The 22,665-nt window shown below is 36.6% G+C and overlaps 1 protein-coding gene across 6 annotated transcripts in view; it reads left to right on the top strand.

The window, feature by feature from the left end:
• Positions 1-22,665, top strand: part of SNX13 (sorting nexin 13) — a 62,109-nt gene that overhangs the window by 3,726 nt on the left and 35,718 nt on the right. For all 6 annotated transcript variants that reach the window (XR_001553114.2, XM_015853806.2, XM_015853807.1 and 3 more), the window contains exons 2-5: positions 14,151-14,263; positions 18,817-18,919; positions 20,605-20,694; positions 21,071-21,192. Coding sequence is in view for 5 of the 6 variants with exons in the window: in XM_015853806.2 (XP_015709292.1) it covers positions 14,151-14,263; positions 18,817-18,919; positions 20,605-20,694; positions 21,071-21,192 (428 nt within the window). In the remaining variant the exon portion in view is untranslated. The remainder of the gene's footprint in view (positions 1-14,150; positions 14,264-18,816; positions 18,920-20,604; positions 20,695-21,070; positions 21,193-22,665) is intronic.

Raw genomic sequence — 22,665 nt, 5'->3', positions numbered from 1 at the left:
AATTTGTGTTAAACTTTGATAGCTGCTAAGCCCTGAGAGATGTTTTCAAGGGAGGCAGCAAAGTGGCCTGACTTGTAACAGTAAACATTGACCCAGCAGCTTGTTTTAACTTGCTTTGGAATAATAATGAATTAGCCTGATTGAAACAGTAGCACATTGTAATGTATATGTTTCTTTGGCCCTGACAGAGGTAGGACACAGTGAACTATACTATAACATTGTTATTTTGTTGTTGTTCTTTGATAAGTAGCTGTGGAAGGCTGCTCTGATGCTCTGTGTAGCTGAACTGTGATTTGCCAGTAGGGACAATTTGCAGTGTGCAAGCAATTAACCAGGACACAGAATTAAATTAGTTTTCTGTCTTTCTGTGAAACTTTTGTGTTGGAGTGCCTGTGGTTTGTGACACAAGATCTATCTGGAGGGTCAGTTTGCCTTTGGGAGGTAAAAATCCTGCCTTCCTCCTTATTATTATTCTGTAAATGAAATCTTCCCTGTCACTGCTCTGCTTTGGGTCCCTAATTGTTGTTATGAAAGCTACTTTGATAACTGAGTTCTGTGGAGCCTCAGTTAAATTTAGTTCAGGAATAGTAAAGCTGGGAAAGGTAACATTATAAAAAGAATGGGTGATGTGTGTTCCTAATATAAGTTTTTAAATGTTTTGTTAACTATTAGTAGAAGATAATGTTTAAATTCTCAGGACTGTTCTTCTTTAGGTTGAATGCAGAGTTGTGCAACAGTTCTAAAATGTCAGTCTGTACAATTCCCCAAAGCACTGTGATAAAGGAGAAGTGTAAATTTCCTTAGTTCAGTAAAAATAGTAACAGCTTGTCTGGTTAGATAGCTGGAAGAGCTTCAACGTTGGTAGTGCTCTCAGGGAATTAACTCTGGTTTAAATGTGTTTGTTCCTTTATCTCCACCCTTACAAAGATGACAAAGCATGTTTTCATTTGTACTAACATCAGGAGAATAGCTATTATTAGAAATGAGAAACCGGTGGTGTAGCTTGTAAGTTATTGGTAACACTCGAGAATTAATATTTCGAAGTCCCATTAACACTTTTTACTGTCACTTGGCTGAAAGCATCAAGGCTGAAATAATAGAAAAATCAATTGTAATTGGCACTTCCAGTTACATGAGAGAGAAACTTCAGGAAGTGCAAGACATCATGATCTTGGACTTAATTGCTTGTTCTGTCTTTAAAATTATTGTTCCATAAATAGTCTTTTTGATTTCAGAATTGGAGAAATGAGGCATTATTTCATTATGTAAACATATTAGAGTGTTTTGACAGGAACATTCTAACCTTGTTTACATAAGTTCTACAGTTTCACCTTAGAATGATGACTGTGTAATTATGATTTTATTTATGAGCCTTTTTTATGCATTTACTTCTAATGTGAGTAAGTGTAGGTGGTGGGTATGTTCAGCCTGGGCATTCCTTTATTACTGTCATTTATTTTGGATATATGTCAATTTGTATCCTCCTGGAGTTTGGAAATATCTGTCAAGCCCTTTATTCTTATTCAAAAGCAGAAATAGCCATAAAAACCTTGGAGATGGGAGGTAGATTTCTGAAGACTTTGGTGTTGATTGGTTTGTTGAAGGGGATATTTTGCAGGGAAAACACTGTGGACCAACTTTATCTGTGGATTTAATCAATTGACATACCATGAACATTTTAAATGCCTGATGATTTTTTTGACTAGTTTTATTCAAGGGGGACTTTCTGAAAATGCGGGGACTTCCTACAGCAGAATATGGAATTTAACCATAGTGGTCAGTAATATGTTAGTTTAAGGGGCACTGATAACATGGTTATCTTACAGTTCTGTGAATTCTGGTGGTCAGGAGACCAGGTGCCAGCAGAAGAGAAAGCCTCCTCTGCTTGCTCACTTCCTATTGAAGTCTCATCTTTCATCGAGAAGCATGGATCATACACATGCAGCATCTTGATGGGACTGGAAGAATTTTTAGTGTATGGAACTATGAAGTATCAAAACCTGATTTTTGTTTCACAGGTGGGAGAAATTATTCAAGTGAGGCAGCCTAGTAAAAGTTGGCAGGTACCTGTTTTTGGTATCACTGGTGTCAAAAGTATTTAGTTCAGTATTGCTGATAGAGCTTTGGGTCAGAAGATGAACTAAATGCATTTTCTCTAAGAGTGCTCATGAATTTGGAATCTCTGACTTAGTGGAGAACAAGCTGCTTGAATGCAGTTCTATTCTTTTTACAGTGTGATTTATCTGGATGCCTGTTCCTGTGTCCTTCTTGCTTTAATCCCATGTTTCTGGGAGGAACGGGGTGATCTGAATTCTGTTTCGTCTAAGTCTGTGTCACAGTGCTATTATTCCATAAACACTGCCATCTTAAAATCATTTATTTCTATTTTTCCATAAATGTTTGCAATCCTAAGAATTAACTCTACTCAGCACTTGTGCTGGTGCTTTATAAGGTGGTGTGTTTTAGTCTGTCTCCAGCAATACAAGCAACTGGACTCAAGCAGGAAGTCTGCATTGCTACATATCTTGTAGGATGTTCTGCACTTCCACTTTTCCTGTTGACACTGTCAGACAGGAGTAAAGTAGAAAATACTCTAGAAGCTGATTGTGTATTTCTTCTTGCAGCTAACCGATGATGAAGCAGTGCTTTGGATTTGGGATATTGTCTATCATAGCTCTTAATCAGCACTGAAAGCTTGGAAAGAACGTGCCTGATATTCCTGGTCATCCTATAGTTAGAAACAGACATTCTAGATCATGAGGATGAGTTAGAAATCTGGTGACATATGGGCCTGAGGAAATAAGTATCTGTCTTGTATAGCTGTAGAAAGAATGATTGCTTTAAAGCTTTGCTGATTGTAAGAATGATCTTGGAACTGTTTGACTTCAGGGTGTGATGAAACCTTGCTCGCTGCTATTCTAAGAACTGCAGCTGCAGGCTGAGGAGCAGTGTCTGCAGTTAGTGCTGGATCCATTCTTCTTGGAGAGACTGACACCTCTTTGTTTAAACCTTTCTTTCTATTCTATTAAAATAACCCCTCACCTTGTTTATTTTCAGGGTTTTGCTCCATGCTGCAGTATAATATTACGTATGCTTCAGGAAAAGACATTATATAATCATTTTTGTGATGTCTTGAAAATATTATGTTCAATAATGCTGAAATAGTTCTTCAAGCAGATACACATTCCTTATCCACCTGCAGTTGCACCTGTATTTTCATGTGTGTTTTTTTCCCTGAATACTTTGCTGAACATTTTTTCCAGTGTAAGTTCATATGTTTGTCACTGGTGCATAACTTGGCTTCTAATACTGAAATCTGCTTGTGGTAGCTAACCTCATTTCACATCATTTGAAGGAATATGCTCTGGGTAGTGTTTTGTGTATTCCAGTTTGTATTTCTGATCACTTACAATGAAACGTCCTCATCTTCTGTAAAATGTAGACTTTTAATATGGTAACGTCTGTCTTGTGATTCAACACTTCAATTACAAATCTAATCTGACGGTACATGCAGAGCAACTAAAATGGAGTTATGTATCTATTATGGTTCGCTTATTGCTTATCTGTGATTTTAAGTTTCTTGGGGAAAATAAACGTTTTGGGATGTGTGTGTGTGACTTTCATTGTTTCAATAAGAAGGTATTTCTTTACAGTGCTACACTGAAGGAAGAATAAGGCTTTATTTTAAATTTTTATTCTTGTCACAGATTTCCCTTTCACAATCAAGATTCATTTTTCTAAACTGAGTTCAGTTGTTGTGTTAAATAGGTACACATAGAATCATAGAATCATAGAATCACCAAGGTTGGAAAAAGACCTAAAAGATCATACTGTTCTCCTATTACTAATAGCTCCCACTAAACCATGTCCCTCAACACAACATCCAGTCTTTCCTTGAACACTGTGAGTGTACAAGTATTGAGTAGTGGTGCCCTGCTTTGTGACAATATACACTGTGTTTCCTCTTCTGTGTTTCATGCTTGTGTGAGTAAAATTTATTTCAAAAGTTTTATATGTTCCTTTACGTTATTTTTAAAGTTTGGACGTTGGGTAGCATTGCTCCTGTGTCTTCAGTTGGCACTTGGCCTACTACAGCTTCTTAAAGAATTCTTGAGAAGATTATGAGTTAGAAATAGAGACCAAAGGCCAACTTAGTTTAAATAAATGTTCCTAAGTGCTTCTTTTACTTTATTGGGTATTTTCCTTTATTGAATTGTCCAATTAATGTTGGTTTGCTCTGGCCAGTCACTGTTTCTTTTAATTTTGCATTATTTTACTGATACCCTTTTTTCTATTTGAAATTGTTTTACTTTAATAATCTCAACATGTTAACATTGGCTTGCTCTCTTCTTAATTTTTCTCTTGGCTTTTCAAGGTTCACCCTTAAATGTGTTTTCCAGGGACTAAAGTAACCACATTATCCTTGTATGGAACAATATGAGTTGGTCTTTATTTCATACAAATCACAGAATCGTAGGGGTTGGAAGGGACCTACAGAGATCATAGAGTCCAACACCCCAAAGGCTTCCATCTTGCTGCATAGCACTTCATTTGTTTATTACTTGTCACTGATGTGTTTATTCTTCATTTTTCTTCCTTATGTATTTATCTTTGTGTTCCTGCAGGTGTCACTGAGTATTCCATATATTTTTCTCTAGATGTGCCTTATGCTTATAGAAATGTAAGACGCTATGTGTTGTTTCCCATTAGAACTGACTAGATCTGGTCTAGGTTGCTGCTCAAGGGACTGTTCCACTCCCCTAGTTCAGATAGTGTGACACTTCTCCTTGTATGGGGTCTGGCAGTTGAACAGCATCCCCATGAGGAGTGGGGTCTTCTAGAGAGAGATGAGGAGGGAACACAGAAGTTCCCCTGTCAGTGACTTCATGATCCAGAGGGAGGGAATTGCCCAGGGCCTGCCTACATTTACTTCAATTTAGATTTAAAATAGAACTAAATCCCTAAAGAATTCCTGTCTTTTTGTAAATGGGGATCATCCCTGTTCCTTAAGTGCTTCTGTATATCTAAAATCGTTACTAGCTAGATCCACTTTGCTTAACATTTTCTTTTTCTTGATGGTGAGCAAGTGACAGTGGCTAAGGTTTGTAGATGCGTTCCATAAACTTGCACTGAGAGCTCTATACTCCAATAACTCCTTTTCATGTGCTGGAAATATTCCATGCCCTGATGCTTATTTGAGAATGAAATGTTCCAGCAAGTTCACAGAATTATCCCTCTGTTATCTGCAGATTGTTATTTGCTGTCCTCTACAGTACTGCCGTCTGTGCACCAGGGAGCCATCAGGGATGTAGCTGGCACAGTGACTCTGGACCTACATTGTGTATGAGAAAGGAGGGTGAGATTGAGGCTAAAATACTCATCAGGGTGCACAACAGGCTGTTTGCATAATCAGAGGCCAAGTGGACAGAGGGTATGGGGTAAAAGAAATTGGAAGAAAGTGTTGGAGGCATTTCTCTACTTGCATGTAGGTTTGTTTCTGAGCTATATACTGCAGACTGCTAACATAGCAAACCATGGCACATCATTTGGATAAACCTTACGAAGCTTGAACATTTTGAATACAGCAGGCAAAATGGTTTTGTCAATGATGACATTCAGGAAAAAGTGAAAAGTGCACAGTCAGGGAAGAGATGATCAGAGTGACCATGGTTTACCAAAAGGGTTTGTGAATCAAATGCTGCTTGGAATTAAGAAGGTAAAGCAGACGAACCATAAGGACTGAAGGAGGGACTGGAAAAGAGGATGCTAAACACGTTGGGAAGAAAGATTGGGAATATTTCAAATCGGCAATTCCATTATGTTAATCCCACAGAAAAAAAGTCAATAATATTCAAATACTTTATTTTATTCTCTCCTCTGAAATAGGGACATTTTTGCCTTACCCTAAAAATGCTGCTTTCCCCTCCTCCCTCCCCCACCCCCCCACTTTGGTCAGGCACTTTCCATTCTGTATCAATTGCCGCTTAAAGAAATTGCAGTCTTCTTTTGATGTTGAAGAGTGCTGAATGATTTGGACACACGGATCTGATTTTTTTTTTTCTTCTCTTTATGCAGCTGAATTATATCCTGTCCAGAAAAACAGTTGTAAGGAATTGAAATTTTGGACAATTGCTCAGGCTTTGTAATATGTTCTGTAAAGCATCGCTTTTCACAGCTATTTTGTCTTCATCCCATAAGCGTCCTTCATATGAAATTTGGTCTTGTAAGAGATCAGATGTAATCTCAGAGACTACTGGTAAATTATACTGCTTGTATCTGTTTCTTTTTTGTAACTGGGCAAGAAAATGTAGGGCATTTGAAGAACTACAGTAAGTTTGAGCTTTAGAAAGGAATAGTGATGTAACAATAAATGTTTAGGGGAAGGTTCTATTGCTCAGTGGATTTAAGCTGCTGTTTAAAAATGCACTGTATTTGCAGCTGTTTGTTATTTGTGTCTGCACACTGTTTATTTGAAGTTCCTCTTTGTACATCTGTTCAGTATTGCAGTTTAAGCAAATATCATCTTAGTGTGAAAGCAGAAAAAAGAAGTTGGGGGAATTAGTTCATCTTTGAGAAACAGTTTATGTTGAATGTTCAGAGGTTTCATCCACTGTTTTCTGTGGCCTGTCCCTCTGAACAGCAGCACTGCCTTCAACTGTGTTGTGCACTTAACTCCATTTGGTATTGCAGGAGAACTTGCAACCCAGGCTGTAAATCAGAGAATCACAGGTTTGGAAAAGACCTACAAGATCACCTAGTCCAGCTGTCCTCCCAATATCATTGCTACCAGAAGCCACTAAACCATATCTCATAGCTCCTCATAAACACAGACATTAAACAGTGCTCTCCTCATATTGAACTCTGAAAGTCTACCCCTAGCTGCTGATATTTACTGGTGCTGGACTTTGCACCACTGATGACATCTTTGTGTCCCAAAATCTAGTCAGTTTTTTACCAAGTCTGTCATCCACTTACGAGCTGCAGCTGATTGGTTTGGTAATAAGAAGACTGGGGGGGTATTCTGTTAAAGGCTTCACCCAAAAGGAAGATATACAGCACGTGAGGCATTCTCTTGTCCTCTGCATCACTAACCTCACCATAGAAAGCAGTCAGGCACGATCTGTCCTTGCTAAATCCGTGCTGGTTATTTACAGGCTAGACAGAGACTGAGATGAGGCTGACTGCCCTGTAGCTTCCTTCCTGGCCCGACTGTTCTTCTTGAAGGTGCCTGTTCACTGCCAGTATAATCTGAGAAATCATCTGTGTTGGCTTTCAGTTGAGCTTTGGCATTTCTGACTTCAACATTTCTTGCAGTCAAGGTGCAATTTGGCATTACAGCTCTAGCTCAAAGTTTTCCCAATCTGAGCCATATATTACTGTTTATGATTCACATCTTCTTTAATTTTATTTATTTATTTATTTATGAATTGTGATGGATCTTTTAATCACATGGTTTCCTTTAAGCAAACAAATTCCACAAAGATGTGACGTGAATGATGGTAGAGGTAGCAGCCCTGCCCACCAGGGACAATATAGAAATTAATTCTTGGTCTCATTGTGTGTATCTATTTCTGGAGGAATCCTTCTGGCAATTACAGTAGATAATGTGAATTATCTTCTTTTGCTTGTGTTCCTTCACATCCTTAACCTGACCTAGTAAGGCCATTAGAGTACCTCATTATATTTAGCCCAGCCTCAGATATAATACTGTAAAGTTATGTTACTAATTTAATGTTTTAAAGTAACTTTTCTCATTTTGATAAGGAGTGTTGCTTATTTTGGAGCACTAGATCGTATTATATAATTTTAAAATAAAAATAATAATTAAAAAAAAACAACAAAACATCAAATACAATAGTACAGTACTACACTGTGTCCAAAACAGCTCCATCTCAAAATAAGTGTTGTAAGTGAATCTATTTTAGTAGACTCTGACAATTGTGTTGCTAATAGCAGATACAGAACAGTATTACTAGATAAACAAAAAACTCAGGTGATTAATTCTATACCCAGGGTACTAATAACTCTATTGTTCTACAGTAAGCAGAAAGAATTGGATTGTATATATTCCCCTATATAGACAAATTCAGTATTTGCATATATGAAGATTACAAATACAGTAGTTTAAACATCAGGAGACAGCCTGTCAAGAGATACATTTTCTGTCAAGGTATACATTGAGAATCATAAGTGGTAGAAATTGTACTTGAAGCAAAGTTGATGATTCTTTGAATTCATTTAGTAGGATCAGAATTCTTCAGCAAACGAAAGGGAACATTCTAATAACTCCTTGCTCCAATTTTAGACAAGAAAGCAAAAAGTAGAAGTAAATTCTGCTTGAGCAGTATTCAAAACTGAAATATGCAATAAGATAGTTTCTTGATGTGTCGCTTCATTGCTTTAGCCACACGGGACAATGTGTGTCTACTTGTATAAGGCCTCAGACTCTCTATCTCTTCCTTCCACAGAGTTTTGCACTAGCAACACGTGGAATAGAGGTAATCTGTTAATCCAGAAGCTGAACATAGAACAGTCTAGATTATCTCATTGGCTTGAATTCAAGCTTGCGTTAGATGGATTACTTTATTTTCTTACTTTGGATCACCTAAGATGATCCTGTCAATCAATAAGACTTCCGTTTGACTGACCGTCTTTGTCCTTTCTTACTTGTTTTCTGTCTGCGACTTTGTTTTTGATCACACGTGACTTTTTTATTTTTTAAAGGAAGTTAAAAATGAGTTTGAGAATGTCACTTCTTATTAGATATAAGGAGGTAGCTGGAAATGTTCTAGGATCTTCTGTTTCGCATTGGTATCCAGCATGGTGAAGTGCTTCCATTAAACACGAGCATGATTCCCAGATCTTTTAATAGAATATGGTTTAAAATTGGGCTTTCAATGTGAGCGCATGATCAGAAAACGTTTGTGTCTATGAAGTTGGCCTCTTGTTTTTCCTACTCAGTTATGTATCTGTTCCACTTTCAAAATCTGGTTGTGAAATATGACTTTCTGTCCCTTGCAGTTAATTCCAATGTTAATAAAAGGTTTTAAACTTTTTAATTACAGTCTATAATTAAATTTGACTGCAGTATCTACTTTAAGAAAGTGTCAGGATGTATTTACATTTAAAGGTTTGCACTTTGAAAAGTGAACTTCATAAATCAAGTGAAGAGGCCGCACAGTAATTGTGCTTTCTGAGTATAACCCAAAAGTTATCACCCGTTCTGAGGCAGTTGGTTAAACCAGCTTGTGTAATGGAGCGCAGTAGGGGAAAGCGTTACCCAAAATTCTTCTGTCTTGAGCAGAGTGAGAAGCAGCAGAGAAATCTCAGCTAAATGGAGTTAGGCATGATTGCTCTTGCATTCATACAACTGTTAACCAATTAAACCATTTGACATATAAAGCATGTCTTGAGCTGAGGTGGAGAGGGGACAAATGGGATCATGGTTTGCAGAGAAGAGGAGTTTCCAGCTGCGTAACCAGGAAGAATCAGCAAGAATTCTGCAGTTACTCAGGAGAAACCTAATGGGCCTAACTTTTGAAAACTTAATGTTGCAAAATTCTCTGTATTTACAAGGTGATTTGTTTATGTCCTCTAATATTTTAGGCTTGTTTTGGGAAAGAAAAACAAACTTACTAACTAAATTTAGAACAATAAAAGCAAAACAGACTGCCCAAAAATCCTTCTCTTTAAACCTTTCCCAGGAGTTTTCTTGTAAGTACTACAACAGAGAAAAAGATGTCACAACGATTATTTCTTTTTTACATAGTCTGAGAAGGAACGGATTGTTGAGTATTGCTTTATCTATCCAGTTGGGCTGAGGTGGGCAAAGGGCAAAAAGATAAGGTGGAAAAAGTTAAAAGACATTTAGTGATATGCAGAAGTCTTTTCAAAGCTCCATGTACTATGTCTTTCACTTGGACTGCTGTAGTTTAAGCATATGGTAAGACTGTAACTGCCGTGATATCAGTGGTTTGTTTTGCACTTGTTAAATATGAGATTGGTACTCCAGTTGATGCTGCTTTCCCGTCCTACTTGTCATGCTAGTGAGGGCACGTTAATTTGAATCCTAAAATAATGTTTTTAATCACTTGACAAAAATGACACTTGCCTTAATTATAGAAAGGTCTGTACGTGAACACATTCCATTTACACTTAAAATTGAAGTGAAAGTGCAACCTGACATCTACTCTTGACAATTTTTTAATGTGAGCCCACAGATGACATTGAATACATTTAGCAAAACATCATATTGGGAAAAAAAAAAATAAAAAAAAAAAATGGAAGGGAAAAAAAAAAAGATATTAAAAGTGCCCCAAAGACTGGTTTGCTTATCAGTGTCTAGCTAGTGACATAACAGCTGCTGCCATTTGAACGTTGCTACCAGACAAATACATTTGGATTTACACAGTAAAAGAACCATGGGTGAGGAAGTGTGATTTTCTTTGGAGTCCACAATATTATGTTGTAGGACTTCAGTGTGAAAGCAGTCACAAAGGGTGCTCAGCAGCAGTGGTACAGCATCCGAAGTGGCCCTTTGGGTGCTGCAGCTGTAAGATTTCAGAGTTCTCTGCTGAAGCTTAAGATGCACAAGTAGATGATTGCTGAGCCCACGCTTTATATCTTACTGTTCTGTTCTTTCTCCCTTCCCTGTCCCCAGACTTGGCAGCATGCTTACAGTTATTCTGGGTCTGCGAGGCCAAGTGTAAGGAGTCAGGTGCTTGGGTTCTGCAGGGGTGCCTGCACCTATGGTTGTAGGAGTGTGGCTGCTTGGGGGTGAGGGGAGAGCTGGAGAAGGGGAGCAGCTGTTTGAGGGGACACCTGGGGCTGTTTTTGCATGAAAGGAGAAACTCTTCTGTATCTGTCAGTTGCTGTTGCAAACAACAATTGGCAGCACCAGTTTGAGTCCAAGCAGAGCACAGCTGTACTTTCCTCAGTGTACGTTTCCAGTGAAAGCAGTATCAGGGCTGAGCATTTTGCTTAAAGATGGGTTAGAGGCAAAGCTCTGACAGCTTGTCTGCTGGATTATGTGAAGGAGAAGCCTACTGAAGCTACTTCAGTAAGGCGTAGTTAGTTATTGGAGTACCTCATTGCTGTTGTGGCTGCTGTGTTAAATCCTTGCTATGTTCCTGCTGACTTGTCTGCAAAATAATCTTGCTAATTCATGAGTAGTAAGCTATAATACCACATGTCTGTCTGGCCTATAAACTGCACACAGTTTCAAGGTAGTGAATTCTGTGGATTTACATAGGATCCTGTGTGAGTGGTGATGAATCAGTCAGCTCTGCTGCATCAGCCAACAGCAATATGCAACAGAAACCATCAGAACGTGGTGTTAATTAGACAGCAAAAGCCAAAGAAAGGGAAGGCAGAGGAATGTAAGAAAGCAGATTTTTAATGTGTTTCTTTTAGAGTCTGTGTATTGTGAAGAGGAAAAACAACCTGCAGTAGGAAACACAAAAAAGCCTACTAAAAAAAGAAATAAGTGTCATCACGAGGTGATATCTTGTTAATTCTGTCACCAGCATCAAGCCTGTAAATGTTCACCACTAGTAGTTGATGAGGCTTTTCACTGTGCTGTTTCAATTTACTGACAGCCCTATTCTGCATTTAATACTTTGCTAAAGCAGTTCCATACCATGGGAAGAAGGCTACTGAATCTTATGTGGTGCTGCCTTAGCTCTTCATGTTTATGGCCTTACCAAGAAAAACTTCGGCAGTGTATTTGTAGGACTCGAGGCATGAAAAATGGATTGTAGTAACAGCAAGTTAAACATATGACATCTGAAGTGATGGTAAAACTAATGAGGTGGAACCACTGCTTGTCTGGAATGCAGAGCCTTCATCTGTGAGTGTGTCTGTATACATTATATACATCTGTGCATCCTACAGGACTGAGGCCTCTTTGGTCCTGAATCACTGACCATAGTTGCTTGGAATTCAGTAACCATTCAGTTTGGAAGTTCGTCTTTTAAAAGGTTTGGGCAGCTGCTACTTAAATGCTGTTATGCCATCTCTATGGGATAACTGGCTTGCAATTCATTTCAGTAAAGACTGAAATTTGCTAGTTTTAAAAATACAGCTTATTTGTCAAAAACCTTAAAGTGGTAGGCTTTGATTTGATTGATAGTTCCACATTCCTTCCTAGTAAGTACTAATTAGCTGCATAGTCATATTTAAGTAGTAGTTGGTCTTTCTTTGCTTTTTTTTCTGATATGGCAGAGGAGACTTAGTTTTCAGCTTCGTCCAGGAATTGTACTGCTGGAAATTTTAAGCACAAAATTACGGGAAGTCTTATTTACAGCCAGCCTGAACTGAACTGTTCTGATCACTCCATCATTCCATCCTTTTGAGTGTCTCTCTCAAAAACCTAAGATTATAAACCAGAAGCATATAAGAATTGGGCCAATATCTGTTGTAGTTACTGCAATGTGCTGAGTTGTATGAGTTTTAAGAAATCCTATTAAAATACCAAATGAGATTTGAATCTCTGTAGCCATATGCTAAATTGCAAAACTAGAGTGTAGGACAAAAGGTCACTGTTCTATCTGTTATGGAACTTTCTTTGTTAATTATGCATTCACCCATCTCTGAATATGCATCCCGCTATCTAGTTTAATTAAGTTTTGTTAAGTCATTTAGAGTCCTTATCCCATATTTAGAATTTCAACTTTTTTTTTTTTTTAATTATGCTGGTATGTAGTGGTATTTTGATATAAGAAGATAGTGATTAAATGTTATGATCTGTGTGCACGTCTTGTTGTTGTGTGCAGTATTCTGTAGAGGTTTCATTTCCGAGGGCATGAATTTGAGGACTCATCTTCTGTATTAGGATATAGACACACACAATGAGAGCTCCTGCCACTTCCTTATTGTATATAGCTGATATAGATTACTTTTCATTGTACATAGAATTCTTAAAACTTTTTTGCTATTTTGTAGGGTTTTCTGAGTTCTGTGCCTAAGAGGAAGAGCTGAAATTTAAACAGTCCCTTCAGAGGGATAAGAAATGTAGGCAGGTGCCCCCCATTCCTCACATTAAAAACTAAAGAAGAGCTCTCTGCAAGTATGGTGCTTGATCTTTGCTTGTTTTCTAAATGTCAAACTGCAAGACAAGTTTATTTAAATGCTTTCTTAGTGTTACTTGTTGACATTGCAGTTGTCTGTGTTTCCATCAGGGTGTCATTTGATCACTGGTAAGAGAGGCGTAAATTAGACCAAAAGAAAAAAAAAATAAAAAAATAGAAAAGTTGAGAACCTTGGAGCTGGAACAGTTTTCGTGGCCTATAAATTCCTGTCAGCTTCAGTTTCGCACTTTTGGGATTTGGCTGAAACACACTTTCCTTATTGAACTATAGAATAGAATGAATTAACATTATATAATCTTTGTTGGCTGCATTGCAGCATCGTGAAGGTCCAAAACTGTGATAGCTCAGTGCAGTCAGGTTGTCACTATGTTGCTTTTTTGTTACATGTGCATGCGTGCATACACACACATATATATGTGTACACATATGTCTATGTTAAGGTACTTGCACTGCAATGTATAGCAGCACAGTTACCTGCTTCCTTCAGGCTGTTTTATTGGCTGAGTTATGTGACATCTCAGCTCTCAAATCCACCAAACCCACTGCTGCTCTTTCAGTTGACTTCAGCTACATGAAGTACTTTCATAACAGTGTTTGTCTTCCTCCCCGTCATGGAGAGAATGTTAATATGGGATTTCTGTCATCTTTTTCACATTAAATTTCTGGATTTTAAGACTGCTATATTTAGATGTTATTTTACCTATTCTGTTGTTTGGTTTGGATTTGTTTTTTTCTTTTTGAAGTAGTGGAGAACTTTGTAGGGAGAATGTGTTTTAGGAAACAAAAGTGTACAAAAAAGAAGAAAGCAGTGGCTTTTTTATGGGTGATAGTTGCATCTGAAATGAGGAACAATGATTAAAAGAGGTAAACTGCTAGCTCACAGCATAAATTGATAGCAAAATGTGTTTTTTATATTCACAAAGTTTCTATTTCATCAAGGAAACATCTGTTTTCTGCCAAGTTAAAATGCATCAAGCTTTTGAGTAACTACAAATACTGCTTTGGAGGTTTTCAAGCTGTACATGTATTAATGACTCTTTTTCTATGTGTTCTTGTTTGCAGACCAGTCTTTCCATATGGGGATGGGGAAGTCTTGGTGTTGTGCTTTTTCTAATAACTTTTGGACCCTTCGCTATATTTTACTTTGCGTTTTATATCCTCTGCTTTGTGGGTGGGTAAGTATGCTACTTACTACTTGTATATAGTTGAGGTAAAATTTTTACATGTCTGTTAGCAAATTGCTCTGAAATTCTGAGATGACTTCTGTGTAATTATGTGTGTGTTTAAGCAATTTCTTATAACCTAAGTATTTTTTCTTGAGATCTCAAGTGTATTAAAGTTAAGATTTATTTTATTTTATTTTATTTTATTTTATTTTATTTTATTTTATTTTATTTTATTTTATTTTATTTTATTTTATTTTATTGATGTCATTGACTTGTCATTTTCGATCTTTAGTCTTCGGAGTTTATTACCCCTATGTTAGATTCGTTTGGTTAAATGGTGCTTATGGTATCTTTGCCAAGAAGGAAAAATGACTGATTTTTAGTAAACAGATCTAAGTATTTTTAATAGCAACTAGAGGATGATATATATTCATATAACACTGATGTTATCTTCAGTACATTACTTTCTATTATTGTATTGGTTCTTATCCCAGGTACTTACTAAGAAATTATGTCCTCCTTCCTTCTCACTAGCTCATTTTCCTACATAAGACACTTCATTCATGAGGAAAGTGAGCTGGTGTTTTTCTGCATATATAGAAATGTCTTCATAAGAGCTCCTTTAGTAATTACTTTGGAGCAAAGTAACATATTTGGATCTGTTTGTTGTTTTTTTTTTAATGCTAAAATTCTAAATTGTTAAACCAATTTGGCATCCAGTTTTTTAGCTTCTTGCGCTTATTTGTGAAGGTTTGTATCAATGGTTTGGGATTTCAACAAGCTGGAAGTCTGCTTCTGTCCCATTTTGCAGTTCAAATGGGAGGAAATGTTGAATTGTAGTTGACTGCATCCTGAATACCAACCTGAGTGTTTGTGGTGTGTGCCAGTGAGTTGTGAAGAAGAATGCTGTAGCTCTATCAAGATAATCTGTTTCTACCATTTTACTTTGGTTTTGTGCTATTTAGCTAATTTTTTCTCTTCTTTTAAAATGTACGGTTCTTCCTACAAGCACAGTTAGCTTGTAGTAAGTGTGTTATGAAACTGATTTTGTTATGAATAAAAGATTTAAACCAAAAGTCATCTTTGTTTAATTCTATTATTTTTTAATCAAGACTGATTTCCAAAATATTAGTTTTTGTTGTTTGTGTGTTTTGTAATAACCTCTTCCTTCAATTTGGGATTTGGAAACTGATCTCTTAGGGAATTTGCTTAGCTCTTTCCACCAAAGGAGAAGAGAGATTGTTTCTTTAACCTTTACAGTCAATACTGTTACAAGGTTTTAAGCTTTGCAACATGTTTTTTTTGTCTCTGCTTCAAGTATTGTTGCAATTTCATTACAGAATCACAGAATGACCCATGTTGGAAGGGACCTCAAGGATCATGTAGTTCCAACCCCCCTGCCTAGCAGGGCCACCAAACATACACCTTTACCTAGAATCGGTTGCCCAGCGGCCCGTCCAACTGGTCTTGAACACCTCCAAGGACGGGGCAACTCCACAACCTCCCCTGGGCACTGTACAGGACCTAACCACTCTCCTAATAAAGAACTTCCCCCTAACATCCAACCTAAATCTTCCCTCTTTCAACTTAAAACCATTTCCCCGTGTCCTGCTATTGTCAGCCCTTTCAAAGAGTTTACTCCCCTCATGGGTGTAGGTTCCCTTCAGGTATTGAAAGGCTGCAATGAGGTCACCCCACAGCCTTCTCTTCTCTAGGCTGAACAAACCCAACTCCCTCAGCCCGTCCTCACAGAGGAGATGCTCCAGCCCCCTGATCATCTTCGTGGCCCTTCTCTGGACCCTTTCCAAAATCTCTCTGTCTTTCTTGTACCGAAGGCTTCACAATTCATTAATGTTAGTGCTGAGCCTTTTACCTGTCCTCTCTTTGTACCATCTGTGTTTCTTACCTTACCTTACTCTTTCTCCTTCTGCCTTTGAAGTAGTAAAATAAAAACTATGTTATTTGCAGTTCTGCCAGCAGCCTTAAGCTTCTGATGTTGTCAGAACTAAAATTTCTTAGACCCGCAAACATTGACATTTAAAGCAATTTGCTCTGTTGTAATAAGTATTATTATCAATACTTAATGATATGCATGTGTATGTGTCTGTCTGCCTACACTTAATTCCTGGCCAGACTGAGAATGACAGACTGAGAAGCTGCATTTTGACTTCCACAGAGCATTCAGCTGAGGTTGTTACTTTTCACACTTGATGGGAAAATGATAGATCTGTTGCCTTCATTTTTCTGTCTTTCACCATTGTTCTGGTGTTAATCTGTCCTTGTGAGAAGCTGAACTTTGGAAGTATCTTTGGAAGAACTTCAAACTGGGAACTACAGTCTTGTTCCAATAATTTTTAGAAAAGACTGAAATGATTTTGCATTTATTGCATTTAATATCCTTTTGCTTAATTGGATTAGCATTTGTGCTGGAAGCTTCTGATTAGCTAACAGTTATACTAAATAGCGAGGCTATGGCTACTTCTCTAATGTATTCAAGATTTTTAAGCTGAAGAAGAAAATATATCAATTTCTGCTCCAAAGGCAGAAGTTCTTAGAATTTCTAGCTTGAAAATGAAAATACTTACGTATAGGATGATGGACATACATTTCAACTATATTGGTAGCATATGAAGATTTTTGAATGAGTGTAAAAATATTTTTGACACTTGAAATGTGTCAAAATGTTTGAGAGAAAAAAAGATTCATAATCTATAGCTTGTTACTTGCAAGGCTCCAGTACTTTTGAATTAACAGAATTATCTCACCCCTTCTTTCTCCTCCAAGTTGCTGATAACTTGTATGAAGTTAAAGGTATTTCTTAACCTAAAAGAGAATACTTTTTCCTTTAAAAGCAGATATAGATTTCTAGTAGGAAATTGGTAGGCTACAAATACATCAAACATTCAGATGAGTGGAGAAAAAAAAAATAATTTAGCATAATGAAACAAGTACTGGGAAGGTTTCTAAGCAAGTTTTTGTCCTTGAACTGAATTGAGATGATAATAGTGCTGTCGGAGTTATGATTTCAAAGCTACCTGGGAGCATCTAGAGCAGAAAAGCAATTAGAACTTTTTTTTTTTATTTATTGTCCTTCATTCATATGTAAAAAGTGTGACTGGCAGATAAAGCAGGTGCTGTAGGCCATAAGGGAATCAGAGTATTGAGTAGAATATCCTTCTTTATGAAGTTACCCATAATAATTTTGTGTAGCTTTTTAAAAATTTATTTATTTATATATAAATATATTTGGTCCTGAATATATTAGAGTACAAATGACAACCTCCCTATTTCTGAATTACTAACCACTAAAGAGCTTGTAAAGAATGGTTCCCAGTTTACAGATTATAACCTTTAAATGGTATATTTCTGTCTGCTTTAGATAAATTGGTTAGAAATTACATTCTAATCATACACTAAGAATGTTGTATAACAGGAAAAATCTATGCTAAGATAACATTATTTCAGAACGTTTTTAGGCTAGGACAGCTTTGTGAGATCGTGTGGTCACAAGTGTTACTCAGTTGGCCTTTAAATTGAATAGTTAAAAAGCTATGTGTGCTTAGCCATCCCAAGGCTCGTTCTGAGCAGCAGTAACTTCTCACTGCTTTTCATGCTTAACTTTTCAAAGGCTGCTTAACTTTTCAAAGGCTATTTACTTCAGTTGTGCTATAATTGGCACAGCCTTTATGTTTGCAAGTGTTTCTTATTAAAACAGGCATTGTGTTTTTGTGTCCTGGTGTCATAAGCCATAAATTATTTCTGTTGCAGCAAAATTGAATTTCTTGTAACAGTTATTTTCCCTTGTGCGTTCATTATATCGCAAACGAAAAAGTAATAAGAAATAGCTGTTGTCCTGCTTAACTACACGTCATGATTTAAATGTCATTGTGGAGTTGTGAGGGTGGAAAGATAATGGATTTCTAATATAAAATTAAAAAAAATAAAATAAAATAAGTGGTCCAGGAGTATGTTTGTCTTAGAGTTCATATGCTGACTTAATTAAACAAAACAAAAACCCCAAACCATCGTGTTTAATTTTTTTCCTCTAGTGTTTTTCTTGTCTCTCAGTCCCTACATGCTTTGATGAGACCACTTGATTTATTTATTTTTTCTTTTCAGTTTAATGTAAGTTCTGATACTTTCTACACTTGATATATGTGCTCTTGCTGGTGGTTTTGTGGTTCTTTAAGGCTCTGGAATAGGTTGCCCTGAGAAGCTGTAGATGCCCCATCCCTGGAGAAGTTCAAGGCCAGGTTGCGTGGGCAGTGGGGGCAGCCTGGTCAGGTGGCTGGCAGCCCTGCCCATGGCTGGGGTTTGAAACTAAGTAATCTTTGAGGGCCCTTTCAACCTAAGCCATTCTGTACTTTTATGGTAAGACTGCGAAACTTTTGTTTAGCATTGTATTAGTTATTTTGTGTAACAAGATGCACTGAAAGAGTCTTGCCTATGATAATCAGCAGTGAAAGTCACCATATATTGGTATTTCATAACTTGCTGAGTGATGTTTTCTAGTGGGGAGAGGCAAAAGACTGTTTAATTTGGTCTTTCTTTTTCAATTTTAGGGGTTTTGTGGTTACGCTTTTATTTGGGAAAAACAGCTCAGAAAAGTATCTTGAGCAGTGTGAACATTCATTTCTTCCTTGTACATCAGTTGGTATCCCTAAGGTAAGGAGACTTTAATGGCCTTAACTTGTAGATCAGATTTTATAGCTTTGAAACTATGAGTTCTAAGTTAGAACTGAGTTAGTTCTAGAAGTTATGAATTTTCCAAGATTAAATGATTGTGTTCTTTTGTTTTCAGTCAGCCGTAAAAGTATTTATGAAAGTGCAGTGCAAGATTTTTCCTTCTAGAAATAAAAACATTTTAAGCAGTTTCTTTCAAGTATTGTTTCTGGCTTCATAATGTTAAGTGACTTATCTCTTGACTATCTTTAAGGCTGAAGTAAAATAATGGAAATGCATATATGAATGTGGAGGAGCAGTGTGATCCCCTTTCCCACATTGTTTCTGAAATGTTAACAGGCAGATCATCTTGGCTAGTAGTTTTAAATTCAGGCTTCCTAATTGCATGAATATGCATCTGTTTAGAACAGGTTCTTAACAGCTGACTAAGATGTGGAATTACTATAAATTCCTGGTTTATGAACTTAGGTGTCTTGACAGTTATATCTTGCCCTAATTGGTTTGAACTCCTCAGAATAGAGAAAATGCATGAACCTAAAGATTGCTAGTTCTGTTATGATGATTAATCTTCCAAATGTTTCACCTGAGACATTCTTCAGCCATTAGATAGTCAGTCATTATAGTGTTTGTGGTGGGGTGGTTTCAACTTCATTATCAATAGCACATTTAAAGAAATGTGCTTTGTAATTCAGCAGTATGCATTCTAATTGCAGTGGGGTTTTTTTGTGACTCATTCATAGCTCAGTTGGTAAGTTACCTTTTTACTTATGTCCCAGATATATCTCAGACACAAAAAAACTCAAGTATATTCTAACCTGAGAGCAAATTTGTTGGTCTAAATGAAAAGTTTAAGGCTTAATTGCCATTATTCATAAAGGGGTAGGCAAACAAATGTTTCAACTTTCTGTTCTATTTAATGAAATTTCATTTTAGACTAAGGTTCTTGGTGCTATATAGCTTTCAGTGCTTATGTTGATTATGAAGTTTTGTCTATGTCTCATTTATTTTTTTATTTGGAGATCAGGCTTAGAAAAGATGTTCTGTCTTTTAAACTTACTCTGGGCATATGAAACTTTTTAATGCTCCTTCTTTGATGTCCATATATATCTATACTCCAGTTGTTTTATAAATGAATGCATTTTTTTTGTGTGTAATCCTTGCCGTTTTTGTGCTTCTGGTGTGAGGGTGGACTGTTGATACACATATGCCATTTTTCTCATCTGACCAACCTCATCAGTTACTTTTTAAAGGACCGTCTGTCAAGCAATGGTGGTACAAAAGAGTAATTTCTCTATCAGCGCATACATAATAATCGGAAAAAGATAAAGGAAGTGTGTAGGGGAACCTAAACTATCACCTGCATGAGGCTATAGACAAGTATAGAAACGGAGTCTTACCCGCAAACTATCTTTTGCTGCTTTTCTCCTTTACCCTTTTACTGCTGTTTGAGTTTTATTTCCTTCTAAGCAAAAAATAATGTAGATCAGTTTCTCACTGTAGTATATAGTGAAAAGTATGAATATTAACCTATATAGAACATTAGATATAAATGTAAGAAAAAGGTTTCATTAAGTTGCTGGAAAAAATGTACAAATATCGTGAATAGCTATAGTTAAAAACCAGCTTTACTAAAAAGTATGAAGTTAAATTTCCTGATCTCTTTCAAGTGCATAGAAGAAATGAAACGTGAAGCCAGACCTATTAAGATTGACAGAAGGCTGACAGGTGCAAATATAATTGATGAGCCTTTGCAACAGGTAAGTTCTAACCAGTAGTATTTAATCTAACTTTTCCAAGTATTGAGTCTGTAATATTGAAGTAGTTGTGGTGCAAATAGAAGTTGAAACTTGCAAGTGAAAAAAAACCAACATCTAGGATGAGCCAGGATATTAAAAAATATTTTTTGTCTGTTTTCTGTATATTACAATTTTATTCTTTTTTTACCATAGCAGTGGGAATGTATGTGATTCAACAAGAGAGCTTTCAGTATTTACTTTTTCACTCACAGTATTATATTGGTAAATAAGTTAATTTATGAACCTTTTGAACAGATTGATATTGTGTTATCGGGCACATATTTTTTGCCCTGTTTTGTTCATTATTTCATCTTCCTTTTTCCCTTTTCCATTTCAGGTGATCCAGTTTTCCCTGAGAGACTATGTGCAGTACTGGTATTATACACTAAGTGATGATGAGTCGTTTCTCCTGGAAATCAGACAAGCTCTTCAGTATGCACTTGTTCAGTTTTCTACCAGGTAAGATTATTTTATCAAGCAATTGGACAAATATCTCTGTTGATAATATGGTAATAGATAAATTATTTTTAGTTTATCTGTTGGCAGAGTTTGCTATATTATACAGAAAGAACGTTAACATGCTCTAAGATCATAATCTAAAAGAAGTAAAGCCTTGCTGATCGCTTAGCAATGAGAGAAAGTGATGTTTATTGTCACGGTCTTTTTCAGATGTTGATTAATGACTAAAATTACTGAATAGCTATTTTTCTGCAACTTAGACACTGAGCAGTGTGAATCCTCATATTTTTGCATGCAAGTCAGGTTCGCATAAAAAGCAGGGTTGTTCCCAAAATGAGTCTATCTGAAAACCTTAATTTAAAATACTTGCATAAGCCCAGATATCTTTTAAAACAGGGTCTTCCTGTTCAGTATGTATAAACAATGAGTATTTTCAAAAGGGTAGTAATGTGATGTGTCATTTCTTTCTACAGATGTAATTTTGTCTTAAAGGTACTTACTTATTACTTAGTTCATAACAAGCTGATGGTTTGTTAGTTGTCCCTTGTTTTTCTGTTGTTGCTTAATCGAGTAGCAGAAAATCAGGGAGTGAATGAGTAGGAAATTGTTTATCTTCAGTCTGGATGAAGCCACGTATATTTATAGCCACGTAAACTTCAATGCTTCTTTATTAAGTGATGATTTCAAGCATTTGTCTCACTTCATTAATGATCTGTTTTCTCCTTAAGAAGAGTTTGTGGGTCACCTAAGTGTAATAAACTTCTCAGCAAGTTCAAAGGCTTTGTTGTCCTCTCTCCCTTGAAAACATAGGTCAGAGCGCTGTCTGACAAGAAAGTTCAAAGATGGAGAGCTAGGTTTAATACTAGGAAAAGTTAATGATAATAAAATCATGTTGATCATGAAATAATGGAAAATCTAGGAAATAAGTATGAAAATAGTGAAAACTAGGCTAAATGAACAATATCTTAAGGGAAACAATCCTGTTCTTACATATGAAGTGGATTTCACTGCTCAAATTCAAAGATTTTGTCTATTGGATGAAGTTACTTCATTGAATGGTATTGAGCACTGGTTTAGTGTCAAAGCAGGTCAAACTGTAACTACCTTAATTTTTCCTCCTATAATATCACATTTCTTCAAAAATAGCCACTACTCCTGTGCAATTTTCTTCTTCCTGTACAAATCCTATCATTTTCCTAGGGCTGCAGCAATTGATTATTATCAGGAGAAAATGATCTAGTGTATTTATAATGGCTGCAGTCAGTTATAGTCATAGCAGTCTTAGACTAGTTCCGTAATCTCTAATTTCATATACATTATGATTTTCTGGAGAGAATGAGTACAGTAGACTTTTTTTCCATCTCTTTTGGAGTTGCTCTTTCAGAACAGTGCTGCGAGGCTGCCACCTAGTGTTTTTGTATGACTTAGTTGTGTGGATGGTGGATCTGTATTATCGATGGTTTTAATTAGCTG

This window comes from Coturnix japonica, chromosome 2, assembly GCF_001577835.2.
Source record: "Coturnix japonica isolate 7356 chromosome 2, Coturnix japonica 2.1, whole genome shotgun sequence".
NCBI classification, from domain to species: domain Eukaryota; kingdom Metazoa; phylum Chordata; class Aves; order Galliformes; family Phasianidae; genus Coturnix; species Coturnix japonica.
Note: the sequence above shows the minus strand (reverse complement) of the source record. Positions and strands in the feature narration are given on the sequence as shown.